The following is a 15,201-nucleotide window of genomic DNA, read 5'->3' as shown; positions in this document are numbered from 1 at the left end:
CAACCAGCACATCGGGAGCAATTTGGGGTTCAGTGTCTTGCCCAAGGACACTTCGACATGTAGACAGGAGGAGCCGGGATTCGAACCGCCGACCCATGGATCATTGGACGACCTGCTCTACCTCTTGAGCCACAGTCGCCCCTGTATAAAGGAGAAATGGTTTCTTTGTTCTAAGTCTATCTGCATGTGTCTGCTTGAAACTTCTCTTTCTCTCCGTCTCTGCATCTCTCTTTTTTTCTCCCACCCTCTTCCTAGAACCAATATTTTTGGAAAAGAATAGTGTTTTGCCAAAGGCTTGGTATTACGATGTAGCCGAAACACTGTTATGGCTGTAACACAGGCCCTTGGCTTTTTATGGTGCTGGGCAATTCAGGGGAGCCAGGGATAAATATTTACTCAGCCTCTGAGTCTTCATTTGAGGGGAAAAAGCTGCACTCTTCGCATGAAAATATGTTATCAAGGAGAAAAACATCAACATGGCCATTGGTGGAGATCTATTCAGACTCTGGGTGGAAAAACTGACTTAGTGTTTTGGAGAGTAGGAGAGAGATCAGCGAAAACAGATAAAGAGGGAGGAGGATGCAGTAGAGTGTATATATATTTTTTTAATATAATTTTTATCCCACGATTTTTGTAACCCATTTTTCACCGCTGTGTCAATTATCTAATGTGATCCTGGGCTCTACACACCAACCTAGTCCCCATATATGGGGGACATGGGGAGAGCAACGGACTTGAACTCATGCTTCCTTCATGCCCGAGTGTCCAAGTTGCTCCTTTACACCTGACAAGGGGAAGTTTCCCTGGTTGGACGTAGCGTGCGGAAGGAACACGTTATTCCAACCAGTTCCTTTACCCTCCATCAGGTGCCCCGGCTGGCCAGGGGGAGGCAGTTTAGAGACCAGGATTACTGCATGTTTTTTGTGAGGGTACCTACCCTAGGGGACACGGGGAGAACATGCAAACTCCACACAGAAAGGCCCTTTCGCCAACCCCGCCTCGGGTATGGGCACTGATGACGCAGAGGAGGAAACACGCCGCCAGCACCCACAGCGCCCGAGCGGGAATCGAGAGTAGAGTGTATATGCCAAGATAATGGGTGAAGGATTCAGTACAGAGAGATGGTCTGAGAAAGACGAGCCTGGAGAAATGACTAGGGCTGTCATTATTACAATTTTAAGTTGACGATTACGGTAATGCCTGGTAATCAAAAAATGCACAGGGCAGATATAACATTTAAAAATATAAAGAAATTACTAATTGTTTTACCTTTAACTTAACCCATTCAGGACAGGAAACCCTTTCTGTGTGCCGTGCTACGAGCTTGTAGCTTGTATTTTATTTTAATTGTGAAAATGTGGCGCAAATCTTTGAATATATATTCTTTCAGAGTGAACGTTTTTTAACTCAAATCTTTGCTTTTGGGGGGGGGGGGGGGTCTCTGGAACACCATATTTGCAGATGGGGGTCGGCGGCCAATTACATATATTTTTGGGGCTCCTTGACATGAAAATGTTTGAGAACCACTCACATAGAAACATAGGGTTTTTCATAAAACTGTCAGGATTTAGAAGACATTTGTAGAATCGTCCTCAGGTCTATAAAATGTAAAAAATAACTGAAATAGCAGATTTACAAGCTTACAAAGCGTCAAGAAAGTGATGTGTCGTAGATCAGCTATTTCCGCGTTTTTGATTTTTCAAAATGGAAAAGATTATGACGATTGACGATTATTACAAAGAAAATGTGATTATCTCAAATAATTGTGATTAAACGATTACCGGTATGTAATAATTGTGACAGGCCTAGATATGACTTCAAATCAATATCAATCAGGATGAATTAAGAGAAAATCCACCAGGTCAGTGACGTAGACTCGGTGGGGGCGCCGGGGCTCAAGCCCCCATGAGGAATTAGACTGTTCGCGCAATTCTCGTCTTTGCATTGACTTTGCATGTAATCTCGCGCTCTAACCATCCAAGTCTGAAATGAATGCACCTTAACACCTCTTTTGTCCTCACTGTCCGGGGCGGGGGGTGTTGGGGGGTGGGCCGCGTTGCCTGTCCTCTTGTACACATGCAGATCAGGCATTCAAATGCTAATCTGGTGGCTTGTTTTCACCTGCCAGGTAGGGTATGCATACAGTACTGTACTCTGCTTAGACTAATTGTTCACAATGAAACTGTATGAACACCCTGGCTGGCAACAGCGATGCCAGCCTGCCGTTGAAACCTGCCGCCGCCCGCCGACCCAGCGACAGAACACAGAACCTGCCGAGGTGGACAGAACTAGTGTCTGTCTACATTCACTGCACCGCACATCACTCCTCTCCGTCCTGAACTGCATGTTAAAACAATTCCCCTCCCGGCTCTCGCCCCTCTGAGGCTCTGAGTCTGAACCTGGCCGTCATCAGCACAATGAGCGCATCTGCATTAAATCTTTCTTAATTGAGCGCGTGACCATGCAGGCGTGCACAGTGCGCACACACAGAATTATAGAATCTACAAGCTTACAATGCGTCGCCTGCTATTTTGGGTGTGCGGTACCGCCGCCGAGAGCTATACTGCTGCAGTGCGCGCACAACCCAAACGAGTGAAGTGAACCGTTCTGAGACAGATAGGTGGCGGCCTATGTCATGTCACATATGTGTATAAGTGTTGGGCTTAAGTTGTTCATGTTCATTCGAGGGACCGTCACGGCGTCACCTCTCTCTCTCTCTCTCTCTCTCTCAGTCACTTCTAGGCAATCAAGAAAATGCGATTATGCATCCGAAGCAAATGCGATTATGCATGCGATGCAAATGATGCGATAGCCTACTTAATATTAACAGCGGCAAAGCAAGCAACTGCTCATTTTACTTTGATAACCAGTACTTTGGGCTGCAGGGCAGACTGTTTGGGTCATCTCCTATAGTGTTTAAAATGAGATATTCCTCTAAATCTAGGTACAGTATATGTAAAAGAAAAATAAAGGTGCCTCCTCCCCTCTCCTCTCGAAAGCAACTGAACTTGCTGATGAAAAGCCGGTCATTTTTATTTATTTTTACGGGCCGTTGGGCAGGCGGTTTGTTGATTAAGATATTGTTTTGCGGGGCAGGTTGGTGCGCAATGGTGCTCCTGTGGTGGGACGGGACGGGCAGGTTATGCAAAAAAGCCGGCCCGTGCAACACTAACGTACAGGTCTAGTAAAAATAGACCTGTACATAAAAATTATAATAATAATTGGGAGGCCCCTGGAGGCTCGAGGCCCGTTTCAATTGAAACATAAGGCCACCACTGAGACTATCTACAGTGAAATAAATAATTGTGGGGTCGCTGCAAGTAACACTACTGTAATATCTTACAGGGTAAAGTTTGGCACCTAACTACTCCTACACACTTTTACTTAGAAAATATAAACTCAATTCAAACTTTGACATGTTCAGCTTACTGTGGAATCGTGTGGGTGTACATGAATATTTGAAATGTTCTGTTGTTTTTTTAGATAAGGGTAGCAACAGCAAGAAGAAGTCTATGATATGCTCTTGTAAACCAGATGGGGGAGGCCAGGTCAGTCAGATTATGCCAGGATTCGATCCCATGACATTGTGGTTCAGAGACATTTGCATTTCCTATTGAGCTACCCAGACACAAGAAACACGGTAGATTAACATTCCATGAAGGTGCAATTTTTACACTACAGATATATTTCTTTACATCACCAAGTTCACACGGGTATGCTCTCCGATTTAATCCAAAGATCTAAGCTGTGTGACGTATACATTTTGAGTTAAGACCATTAAAATGTCCCTGCACTGTAGCAATTAGTACTTTATTATTATAACTTATTTATTTTCCGATGTGAATTTCACCCAGACACTACTCCATAGTGACGTGTCAATAACACCTCCACACACACACACACACAAGCACACTAAAATCTGGTCAAAACTATAAAGACTTTGAAACAACGTGTTTTACATTCTATCTCTCTCGCTCCGTGCCTAAACTCTCGTCCTCTCTCTCCTAATTATTATGCAGCGCAGCTGTACACACACACACACACACACACACACACACACACACACACACACACACCGAGTAGGCTACTATGCTTGAAATATTAAATAAAAATATGTCAGGCTTCCGGGCCAGGCCCGGGCCGTTTCTGGACTGTACCAACGGGCTTAGGGCCGGACGGGCTATCTATCTATCTATCTATCTATCTATCTATCTATCTATCTATCTATCTATCTATCTATCTAACTGAGCTCCTAATTGCTCCCAATGTGTACAACTACATGTTGTCTCAGTAAGACAGCCCTCCCCATATCCACAAGGAGGGGCAGTGCACCAAAGCATTATGGGAATTGTAGTCCAGGAAGTAAGTGAGCCCAGTGTCCATGACATCGGAGACACTGGGCTCACTGCTAGAATCTAAAATATCTAAGACCACATATTACACACATAAAGACCCCCAGGGAAGTGGTCTAAATCTTCTAAACGTCATTAACATATTTTTTTGCAAAAAGGGTGAAGTGTCCCTTTAAGCATTTTGGACCTTAAATCAAAAGCTCTTGAACCAGCAAGTGACAGTGTGCGGGTCTCCCTCCCTCTCTACATGTCTGCAATCTGCTGCTTTGTTGCCGACGCACCTGTTGTCATTATAGTAAGTCAAGTGTGCGGAGGTCTTCCCTTCAAAAAGTTTTACAGTTTAACCCATTCTGAACGGGAACCCATTTTGGTGTTAGCATCATGTTGTGCTTTAGCCATTGAAAAATAGCAGATCTACAAGCTCATGGCGCGCCACCGAGTGGCGCGCTACGAGCTTGTAGGTCTGCTATTTTTTGAAAAATCGAAGAACGACTGACATTTTTAGAATCTGATCTCAGGTCAGAATGGGTTAATCAGACCAGTGTGTGTCCAGTGGAAACCTCGTATGAATCTGATCTCAGGTCAGAATGGGTTAAGAAAACAATCAGAGTGATAGTAATTTCCTCTACATAGCAGAATGCTCTGATGTTTCTGACCGACAATATGTTGGAGAACATTGCCAAGTCACAGCACAAAGCAGATTTGTAATGAATTTTCAACGTTTTTCATTTGCATAATTACAATTATTTCCCCCACCTTGTCGTTGGTTGCTTTTCTGGGACCAGGGCAGCTCTGCTAACAGTTTGCTGAACATCCAATCAGCTTCTTCTGGAGGCAAAAAACCAGGGAGCAGACGCAGTCTGGAAAACACACACACGCAAGCACAAGTTTCTCATTGGCCTATTACCAGAGTAGTTGGGTTACAGCAATATAATCTTGACAAAACAGAAAACATGTGCATAAATACACAGTAACCAGAGTCCAAAGCATGTACGACAAATGGTTATGTTTGTGTAATATTAAACTATTTACATATAGAACTAGAAAAAGTGCCCTTCTGGGCCCAGGTCTCCACCAGGAGGATAGGAGTGTGTGTGATGTTTAGGTGTTTAGGAGTAATATAAACATGTTTTTGTGTTTTGCGTTTCGTTGAATGGCTCTAGAGAGACTGTGTACCAATTTGCAAATGTTTGGACAAAATCTGTAGGTGTACTGTCCACATATTTTTTGCACAAAGCAGCCTCATGGTGGCGCTATAAGAGGCCAATGTGAAAACCTCGGGGCAGAAGTTCTGCTGTGGCATTCAGGGAGTGTGTGTGCAGAGTATGGCTGCGATCAAGCCAATGGTGCCGGAGATTAGCTGTCCATGGACGGACGGACGGACGCACAGACGCACAGACACACAGACACACAGACACACACACACACACACACAAACAAACACACGGACGGAGGGAGTGCAAACTACAAAACAACTTCAAAATCTGTATACCCCATATACTGAAGATATCTGTGCACGGCAGTTTTGTGATCCATGTTCTAGATAAATATAACCATGTGTACCGTTCATGACAGAACATTATGGGGTGGCAGCTACACTGACACAACAGGTCTGGGAATGCCCAGTGTTGCATGGCATTGTGCCAATAGTGAAATAGGCAGTACTTGGAGGAAGCCATATATGGCGTCATCATCCTGGACGGGTGGGGATGGATCAACATATGGAATGTCAGAACAGATCAGGTCCATATATGGAGATCTAAGGGTTTGAGGACAGATGAAGGTGTCTTCTCTATGTATGGCTATCCAAGGTTTGATGAGGTCAATGATGTCGTGATCTTCATATATGGAGACGGTCATATATGGAGCGTGTCAGGAGGGGTGATGTACTGACTGACAAGTTGTGACAACCATCTATGGAGTGTGTCACGAGGCGTGACGGACGGACTGACTGACTGACTTGTAGGATTTCATAGTAATCTGCGACCAATAACTGCAGTGGGACAATTACCATCAGATGGATAGACTACAGTAATAGATGGATCATATATAAAACATCTGGTAACAAGAAAATGAATGTGTTATGAGTGAATATGCTAATACGTTTTTTTTAAACCCAAAGCAGGGTGCTATCAAAGTGTATGCTCAGTTTTCAAAATGTACAGAATATGGATTGTAAACCTGTGCACGGCTTATTTAACTTTAAGGTATGAATATTTCACATAACGATATGTTTCCCCACAGCTCTGTAATGTCCCGGGTAGACTGGACTCACCTGGACACTCCCGATGGGCCATGGCTGATCTCATGGTCCCCTGCCTGTCTGTGCGGAGGAAATACCATACATTCATTACATTAACACAAGTAGAGTTGGTCATATTTTAAAAGCTGCTCATGGTCAATACAAAAAGTACATTTAAATTTGTATATAGATTTAGTGGTAGCACTTGCTATGCATCCCTGTTTATGAACACACTTATAAGACATTATAATCTTCTCATAACCATGTATAATTATATTTATAAGCGCTCATAAATAATCATAATACATTATAACGGTAATCATCTACCATATTTATGCTAAATATTATGGAGGTTATGGAGACATGAGAGCAATAAAAATAATAATAAACAAAGAGGTTACTTACTCTATCAACGTCTCTGGTGGGATATTTCTAACTGGCTGTGGTGAAGGAAAAAAGACAAAGATCCGTTAGCAGTTGGTTAGTATCTACTAAGTAAGACTATACCTTTATGCAAGGGATAAGTTATGAGAAAATAACCACGGTTTCTGCAGACATTTTTAGATACTGCCACCCGGTTGTTCATGTTGTATGTCTTTATATACTGAAAGCAGGCATCTAGTAAGTAGAGGTTGACACAGGAGTGGATTTTCACTCCCATCCCACTCCCATATCTCCCAATCTCGTGTGAAGTGAGGGGGGAGCTAATATATAAGTCTAACTCATGTTGATTAGGTGATGTAATGGTGATGTAAAACAAACGGTGCCAAGACAAACATTAAACGCCATTAATAATAAAGAGACAACATGACGTACATTTTCCCTTCATTGTCAATGGCCTTTACAAAACAAACATTGAACTAAAGATAAACATTAAACCTGTGTATAGGAGTGGCTAGCGCCCCTCAAAAAAGAAAAAATAATCCCATCCAGTCCTACTGCTGCAGAATTACCACCAATCCCATTCCACTCCCACTCAAAATTACTCCCACTCCTATCCCGCTAATGCAAGTCAAAAGAGTATTGGCTCATTGAAAGATGACTACAAATTAAGGAATTTGGAAAGATTTCATATTCCATGTTTATGTGCTGTTCTCTCTACCTTGGCAGGTTGATGAAACTCAACGGTCCTCTGTCCACCTCCCCAGGAGCCAGCAGCCGGGATGGAGTCCACAGGAGGAGCAGCTGTTTGAGGAAATGATAGGACTCAAGAATTTGTTGGGTCGGTCAACACCAACATAATATTATACAAAGGATAAGGGATTAGCCTGATGGGAAAGAAGTGGAACTGGTATTCATAATCGTATCATGTTCCTTCTACGCGCTATGTCCAACCGAGGAAATTCTCCCCTGTCAGGTGAAAAGAAGCAGCTTGGACTCCTCATGCATAGAAGGAAGCATGAGGTCAGTTCGTTGCCCCCCCCCAGGTTGGCAGAGGAAGTGTAGCGCCCAGGATTACATTAGATAATTGACACAGGGTGAAAAAATGGGTTGCAAAATCATGGGATAAATTTAAAAAGAGAAACACTGGTCTAACCTACTGTACCTGTTGGTGTTGGATGTGGCCGTTGTTTTGGCGGCTGTTTAGCCCACGAGCCCTGGACTCTGGCACGCTGGCGTTTATCCGACATGACTCACAAAGCTAGAGGGCTCAGTTTTCCCTTTGTTTCACAGATGGGTTCCCAGATTGATCCGACATCAAATCTAGTTAGAGAGGAACAACACAGGTGAGAATGGATGACGAGAGGACACATCATTTCAACAACTGTGGTATTTTGGGGGATATACGGTAACGTGTTATACCAGTGGTTTTCAACCCTTTTCATATCAAGGCCCATTATTTATTCGGCATTTGAGCCACGGACAACCATTGTCATGAGATCTAAGGGTCCATTTGGTTACCTGGTTACACTGGTTGAAAACGACTGGTAGGCCTATATACAACACAAATCTGAATATAATGTAAACTAATATTTACACTTAACTGGGTTCAAAATCACACCCGTGTGAAGTGAGGGGCGCTAAGATATTAAAGTCTAACTGAGGGGCTAGTGCACCTCAAATGCAATAACCCTCCAGATTTTGCCGTGTTGTACTATGTGTTGTACATAATACTTTCACATACATGACGTGATATAGCCTACCTAGGTAATATATACTGTGTGAGTGTGTGTGTATATATTTATGACATAAGTGCTAGGTCATGTATAGCCCTGAAACATGACTGAGTCATGAATCATGGCTAGGTCATGTATAACCCAAACCTTGGGCTAATTAAATTCCCAATAAACCACATGAATTAACTATAAAGCTCAACACGTTTCACATAATGGACAGTCATGGGTCCGCACGTCTCCACGTTTGAGGGGATTCTAACCAATGTTGTTGTGAAATCACGATTCACAAGCACATATCTGAAAATGAATTAGCAGTTTTAAAAGGGGGAGATTACTCTTTATGAACCAAACCAACTACCACCTTCTGTGCTAACGCAGTAGCTCTGATCCATAGCTCTAATGGTCCAGAGTCCAGAGCTATGCTAACAGCTACATGGCTAGAAATGAACAAATAAGCTAAAATTCCAGATTGTCGGCGTCAACGTTTTATTATGTAGCTATAGTTTCACGACATTCATACATTACATTTCTTGGTGCTCACCCAGTAGCCGATTAAACAATCTAAAAGCACAAAGTAGTGTCTATTGACATGAGCTTTTGCTTTGACGCACGTCTGGTTGTGGTTTGAGCGCTACGCCAAAATAATTCCGACCATGCAGCAGCAGTCATGGAAACATTTATATAATAATGGGTTCCGGGCTGTGTGCGTGTGTGTGCGTGTGCGTGTGTGTGTGTGTGTGTGTGTGTGTGTGTGTGTGTGTGTGTGTGTGTGTGCGTGCGTGTGTGCGTGTACCTACATTTAAACCTGGTAAAGGTGCATTTAGGTCGCATTCTCACCTAATACTTCGGTAGACTCGAATGCGTATGGGAGGAGAAATGGGATTCTTGCATATTTAATTGGCTACGGTTTGCCTTCACACTGTCATGATCCGCAGCAATTGGAAACGCAGCAGGGGGGACCTTTATCAATGTGTTACATTCATAAACTAGCCTACACAGTGAAATGATAAATCTATGGTGATAAAATTATACTCATAACGTGCATTATGTGTGCCGTCTGGGACTGCCCCCCCCTCTCTCGCTCTCTCACTATACTACGCACGCAGCCACGCACTGTTCTTTTGGGCATGGAGGCACAGCGCTGAGCGCACTGATATAACAGAAAGCAGCGCAAAATGTTTACAAGTTTATCGAGATGAAAGTTCCTACTCCCCACTAGTCCCCACACAGTGACAGCACTCCATGTTTACGGCACGCACAGACAGACAGAATATTCTGTAGGCTATAATACTATTACACTGCACTGCAGTGTTTGTGTTTTCTTAAGCAATTGATTAATGTACTCGTCCTCATTTCGATCAGGGCTTCAGTCTCCACTCTCCTCATTCGACCACGTCTATCCACGGTAACGGGACATCTTTGCGCTGCGTAAAATATGCCTTCTCCGTCTCCAACTGTGTTTAGCTCCTCACCCGCCACATATGTTTGCTTCATTTCCTGTATTTGCTGCGGATTGCATTCACACCTGCACCGAATCGTAGTCAAGCGCGATTGGAAGCGAAGCGAAACCCCCGTTTTTGCTCGGAGTAAAATGCGGTTCTTTGTTGCGTATTAGGATTCGAAAGAGCCTTCACACCTGCCAAACGAAGCGCACTTTCTGAAAATGCGCAGCAGGATTCGTTTTAATCGCAGCAAAGCTCTCTTGTTGTGTGCAGGCGCCCTACACTCTGTCTTTCGTTTTCTTTTCTTTTATCCCCCTGTTCCCCTCACTGTAGCCTATATATACTTTTTTTCCCCTTTTCGCTTCCTATATGATGAATTCCTGTTCTGTTCTTTAACTACATAGAAGTGTCTATTTGTTTGTCTCTAAATGTTTTGATGAATTGAACAATGTGGACCCTGTTGTAAACAAGTGTAAGGCTTAATTGGGTCGTCCACTCACAGTTAACAGTCTTTGTATTGAGTTTGTGCTTGAAATGTACTGTAATTCTGCAAACTGTTAATAAAGATTTCAATCAATCAATCAAAACTCTGGTGAGAATGCGACCTTAGTCACCACCTAAAGAAGGTATTCAAATCATAGACTGTAGATTCAAATACAAAAGTAATAAATAGCTATACAGAGTACAGACTATAGAGTAAAGTTCCAAATCAAGTTTCACTGGGATTTCTATGAAGTGTAATTTTTGTTGAATGAAAAAAAGCAAGTAAGCACTTTTATTGTATCCTGCTACCCTAATAGACAGGGGTACATGAGCACCTGGCCGTTCATTCGTGCTCTATCTCCGACCAAGCCACACTTCCACCACACATCTCTCTATGCAAAATAAAACCTGCACACTCCCACAAAAGACATAGACTACATTGCATTCGCCAAAAATTTCTTCTTTACTGTTTAAATATTACTTTTCTGAAACACGCTATTCTTGCTCAACCTCAACAGCCTACGTCAGAATCGTCATGTTGGCGTCTACTACGCCAACTACGTTCACTTAATGGGGCCAGTCCTTCACAGTGACACACGCGTTAGATGAACCACGCGACCGGGATGGTTTCTACCCCTCAATGTCGTGCCTACTCTACACTGCCATCCCAAGTCCCCTCCCCCTTTCACTGCTCCTGTGTGTGACCTGTGAACTACTCTCTGACTGCACTGTGGCTTGATTTATATGTGCGAGGTGGAAATGTAATGCACATAAATTAATTATAGGTCCAGCAAGCAAATCATGATTGTCTGTTTGTGCTCAATAGGTCACCAGCACATTCCGATTTTAGGTGTTGTGTTTTGTATGACAGTTTGGCCAGTAGTTTCATATCTATCCTTTTTCCTTTGACGAACACAGAACATGCTAACGGTGTTAGCGCGTTAGCATCCATCTTGCTTTTGATTTATATGTGCGAGGTGGAAATGTAATGCACATAAATTAATTATAGGTCCAGCAAGCAAATCATGATTGTCTGTTTGTGCTCAATAGGTCACCATCACATTCCGATTTTAGGTGTTGTGTTTTGTATGACATTTTGGCCAGTAGTTTCATATCTATCCTTTCTCCTTTGACCAACACAGATCATGCTAACGGTGTTAGCGCGTTAGCATCACACAGCTTACAGCGTCAGTGTTGCATGAATACTTTCAACCATGACAATGCCGACTACTTTTGCTCCACACACTTCCCAAGGATTATGGAGATGTCTTTATTTATTTTTTTAAGGTTGAGAAATGAAATAATTATGGTCGTTTCTAATCTCACCATTTCACAAGAGAAAGACGTGGATGCCTTAATGCATGTAATAATAATAACAATAATAATAATAATAATCATTATAAGAAAAACAACAATAACAACACTAACAACAGTACAGTAAAGACGTACAGTAAAGTACAGTACAGAGGACAACATTACAGTACAGTGCAATACTAAGGAGTGCAGTACAGTATCCTGCTACCCTAATAGACAGGGGTACATAAGCACATGGCCGTTTATCCAACAGCTTTCTCCGACCAAACCACACTTTTACCAGACATCTCTATATGCTAAATAAATTCGCCACACTCCCAGAAAACATATAGACTACATTGCATTCGCCAAAAATGTCTTATTTACTGTTTAAATATTACTTTTCTCAAACACGCTATTCTTGCTCAACCTCTACAGCCTACGTCAGAATCGTCATGTTGGCGTCTACTACGCCAACTACGTTCACTTAATGGGGCCAGTCCTTCACAGTGACACACGCGTTAGATCAACCACGCGACCGGGATGGTTTCTACCCCTCAATGTCGTATTTGCTGCGCCCTTCTAATGCTGCGCCACGCCTACTCTATACTGCTCCATAGACAGCGACTCGAAGTCGAACAGCAGCAGCAGCTCGCCTCCGTCACAATTTAAAGCCCACAGCACTGCACAGCCCCACACCCAAATGAATCGAATTAATGAATAAGGCGCTTATATCGCTTTTGCTCAGTGGATGGGACATTTACATTAAAAGCTATCGGATGGACGCGTGGACAACGGCATGGTTGTGTGCACTCGGAGGGAAAGGTTCCATATAGCTTCCATGCTAGCTGCTTCAGACACAGGGGAGGGGAGTGAGATGGCCCGCCTCACGGGACTCCAGTGCGAAATAGCGCTTATGCAACAATTACCCTAAAAACAACACCACAACTCAATGTCATTGTGAATAAGAATTTCGAGCACAAAACATATTTTTGGAAGGACACTTTCAACCAGTATGAAGCTAAATGTGGAAGCCGTGTGTGTCACACCAAAACGGGTGACCTATATAATCCTGTCACGCCGTGCATTCTGTGCTTGCGTGCGCATTTCCCAAATCTCAGTCATTTATCCACACATCGCTCTCTCTGTGTGTGTGTGTGTGTGTGTGTGTGTGTGTGTGTGTGTGTCGCGTCGCCCTCCAGCTGCAATTGCGAGTGTGCGCTTTGGCAGACTTTTTATGCAGGGCGTGGGAAATAAGGCAGAATGTTTTGTTTGTGTAAAAACAAAAAAGGGAATATCAACAAAACATATCTGTTTATTGTACACAATGCAATATTCAATGCAATGATATGGTGTGTCCTGTAAGCCCAATTAGCCCATGTGGGCTGGGCGCCTTTGGTGCATGACACAAAAATAAAGAAATCTATCTATCTATCTATTCAGGCCCATTCAATTAATCTATCACTACATTAGTTGCCTGTTCAAAACTAAACTACACTTTATGAAATCATTGTTGCAGCCTACAATTTACAATTTACAATTTAGGCATTTAGCAGACGCTCTTAATCCAGAGCGACTTACATTAAGCAAGAACAAAAAAGCATGGGTATACATCACATAAAAACATTTATCATGAAACATGCGTAAGCTAAGAAAGTAACAGTGGAATATCTATAATGAAACTATACATATAAGCTATACATCTATACTACTATGCTATACATATGTACTATGACGTGCTATGACAATAGCACATACAATGCACTTATGCTGTCTACATAACATGCTATAAGACTGTATCAAATGCTATCTAAGTCTACAGAATTGCTATCTAAGGGGGTGGGGTAAGTGCTATGGGCCATGATGGAGTCTGAAAAGGTGGGTTTTCAGACTACGGCGGAAGATTGGGAGTGATGCTGCAGTTCTGACTGCAATGGGAAGTGCATTCCACAGTTTTGGAGCCAGAAGGGAGAAGAGTTTGGGACGTGTGGAGTGTTGTCCCGGCGTTTTTAGTGAGGGTACTTCCAGCTTCCCTGCGTTGGCTGATCTGAGTGAGCGGGAGGGTTTGTAGGGTTCGATCATACTTGCAAGATATGGGGGAGCCATACCTTTGGTTGCTTTGAATGCCAGCATCAGAGTTTTGTATTCTGTGCGGGCAGCGACCGGGAGCCAGTGGAGGGAACGGAGCAGGGGGGAGACATGTGAGAATTTTGGCTGGTTGAAGACCAAGCCAGCTGCGGCATTTTGGATCAGCTGGAGAGGTTTAAGTGCACAAAAGGACACTACACACATATATTCAGGCCCATTCAGAACACATTTCCCAAATCTCTGATTTATCCACACATCGCTCTGTGTGTGTGTGTGTGTGTGTGTGTGTGTGTGGGTGTGTGTGTGTGTCGCGTCGCCCTCCAGCTGCAATTGCGAGTGTGCGCTGTGTGCAGGGCACACTACTGAGTTTAAAAACACAGCTGAAACATGAAGTGGAGTCTGTCAACTCCTGCAATTTCCTTCTTCCCATATTGCGCTGCAACGACACTGGGATGAGCCCGCCGAAGGCGGGCGAAATTCTAGTTACTTGAATTACATTGCTCAGTAGAAATAAGATGCATGAACTGTCGTTTGAAAACCTGAAAAGGGGGGATACAAACTATACAAATATTTGTATATGTTTTTAGTGAAACAAAAGTGTAGAGTGGTCGGGGGGGTAGGACCAAGGGATTTGGGATTTGTTTATAAACATTTTGGTATTTGTTTATAAACATTTGTGATTTGTTTATAAACATTTGTGATTTATTTATAAACATTTTGGGATTTGTTTATAAACATTTGGGATTTGTTTACAAACATTTGGGATTTGTTTATAAACATTTGGGATTTGTAAGTCTCATGGGGGGGTAGGACCACTACCAGTTTACCTGTAGTAAGTCTCATGGTCGGGGGGGTAGGACCAAGGGATTTGGGATTTGTTTATAAACATTTTGGTATTTGTTTATAAACATTTGTGATTTGTTTATAAACATTTGTGATTTGTTTATAAACATTTGTGATTTGTTTATAAACATTTTGGGCTCTGTATAATATGTTGCCTAGGGCCTCAAAAGGCCTAGAACCGGCACTGGTGTAGACGTCACGTAATAAGCTTAGGCTTCAGTCTATACGTTTTTTTTCCCAGACTACGAAAAATTGTGATGAATTAAGAATGTTTTTATATGGAAAAAAACAAGCAAAAAATGAATAAACTCAAATAAAGTGTTGGGAGTAGTTGCATGTTG

At 42.8% G+C, this 15,201-nt stretch overlaps 2 protein-coding genes across 3 annotated transcripts in view; both read right to left on the bottom strand.

Moving 5' to 3' along the window:
- The window catches only part of alkbh3 (alkB homolog 3, alpha-ketoglutarate dependent dioxygenase), a 39,767-nt gene extending 30,410 nt beyond the window's left edge, over positions 1–9,357 (bottom strand). For both annotated transcript variants that reach the window (XM_080760989.1, XM_080760988.1), the window contains exons 1-6: positions 9,253–9,357; positions 8,141–8,298; positions 7,697–7,779; positions 7,000–7,034; positions 6,628–6,675; positions 5,109–5,212 (exon numbers count right to left, since the gene is read on the bottom strand). In XM_080760989.1, the coding sequence (XP_080617115.1) occupies positions 5,109–5,212; positions 6,628–6,675; positions 7,000–7,034; positions 7,697–7,779; positions 8,141–8,225 (355 nt within the window). In that variant the 5' untranslated portion in view covers positions 8,226–8,298; positions 9,253–9,357. The remainder of the gene's footprint in view (positions 1–5,108; positions 5,213–6,627; positions 6,676–6,999; positions 7,035–7,696; positions 7,780–8,140; positions 8,299–9,252) is intronic.
- LOC308314055 (uncharacterized protein) overlaps positions 1–15,201 on the bottom strand; it is a 236,247-nt gene that overhangs the window by 193,624 nt on the left and 27,422 nt on the right. The gene's annotated exons all lie outside the window — the stretch shown is intronic.

The sequence above is a fragment of the Protomyctophum bolini genome (genome assembly GCF_963924005.1).
Source record: "Protomyctophum bolini genome assembly, chromosome: 4".
In the NCBI taxonomy this organism is placed as follows: domain Eukaryota; kingdom Metazoa; phylum Chordata; class Actinopteri; order Myctophiformes; family Myctophidae; genus Protomyctophum; species Protomyctophum bolini.
The sequence above is the reverse complement of the archived record's forward strand: the minus strand, read 5'-3'. Positions and strand labels throughout refer to the sequence as shown.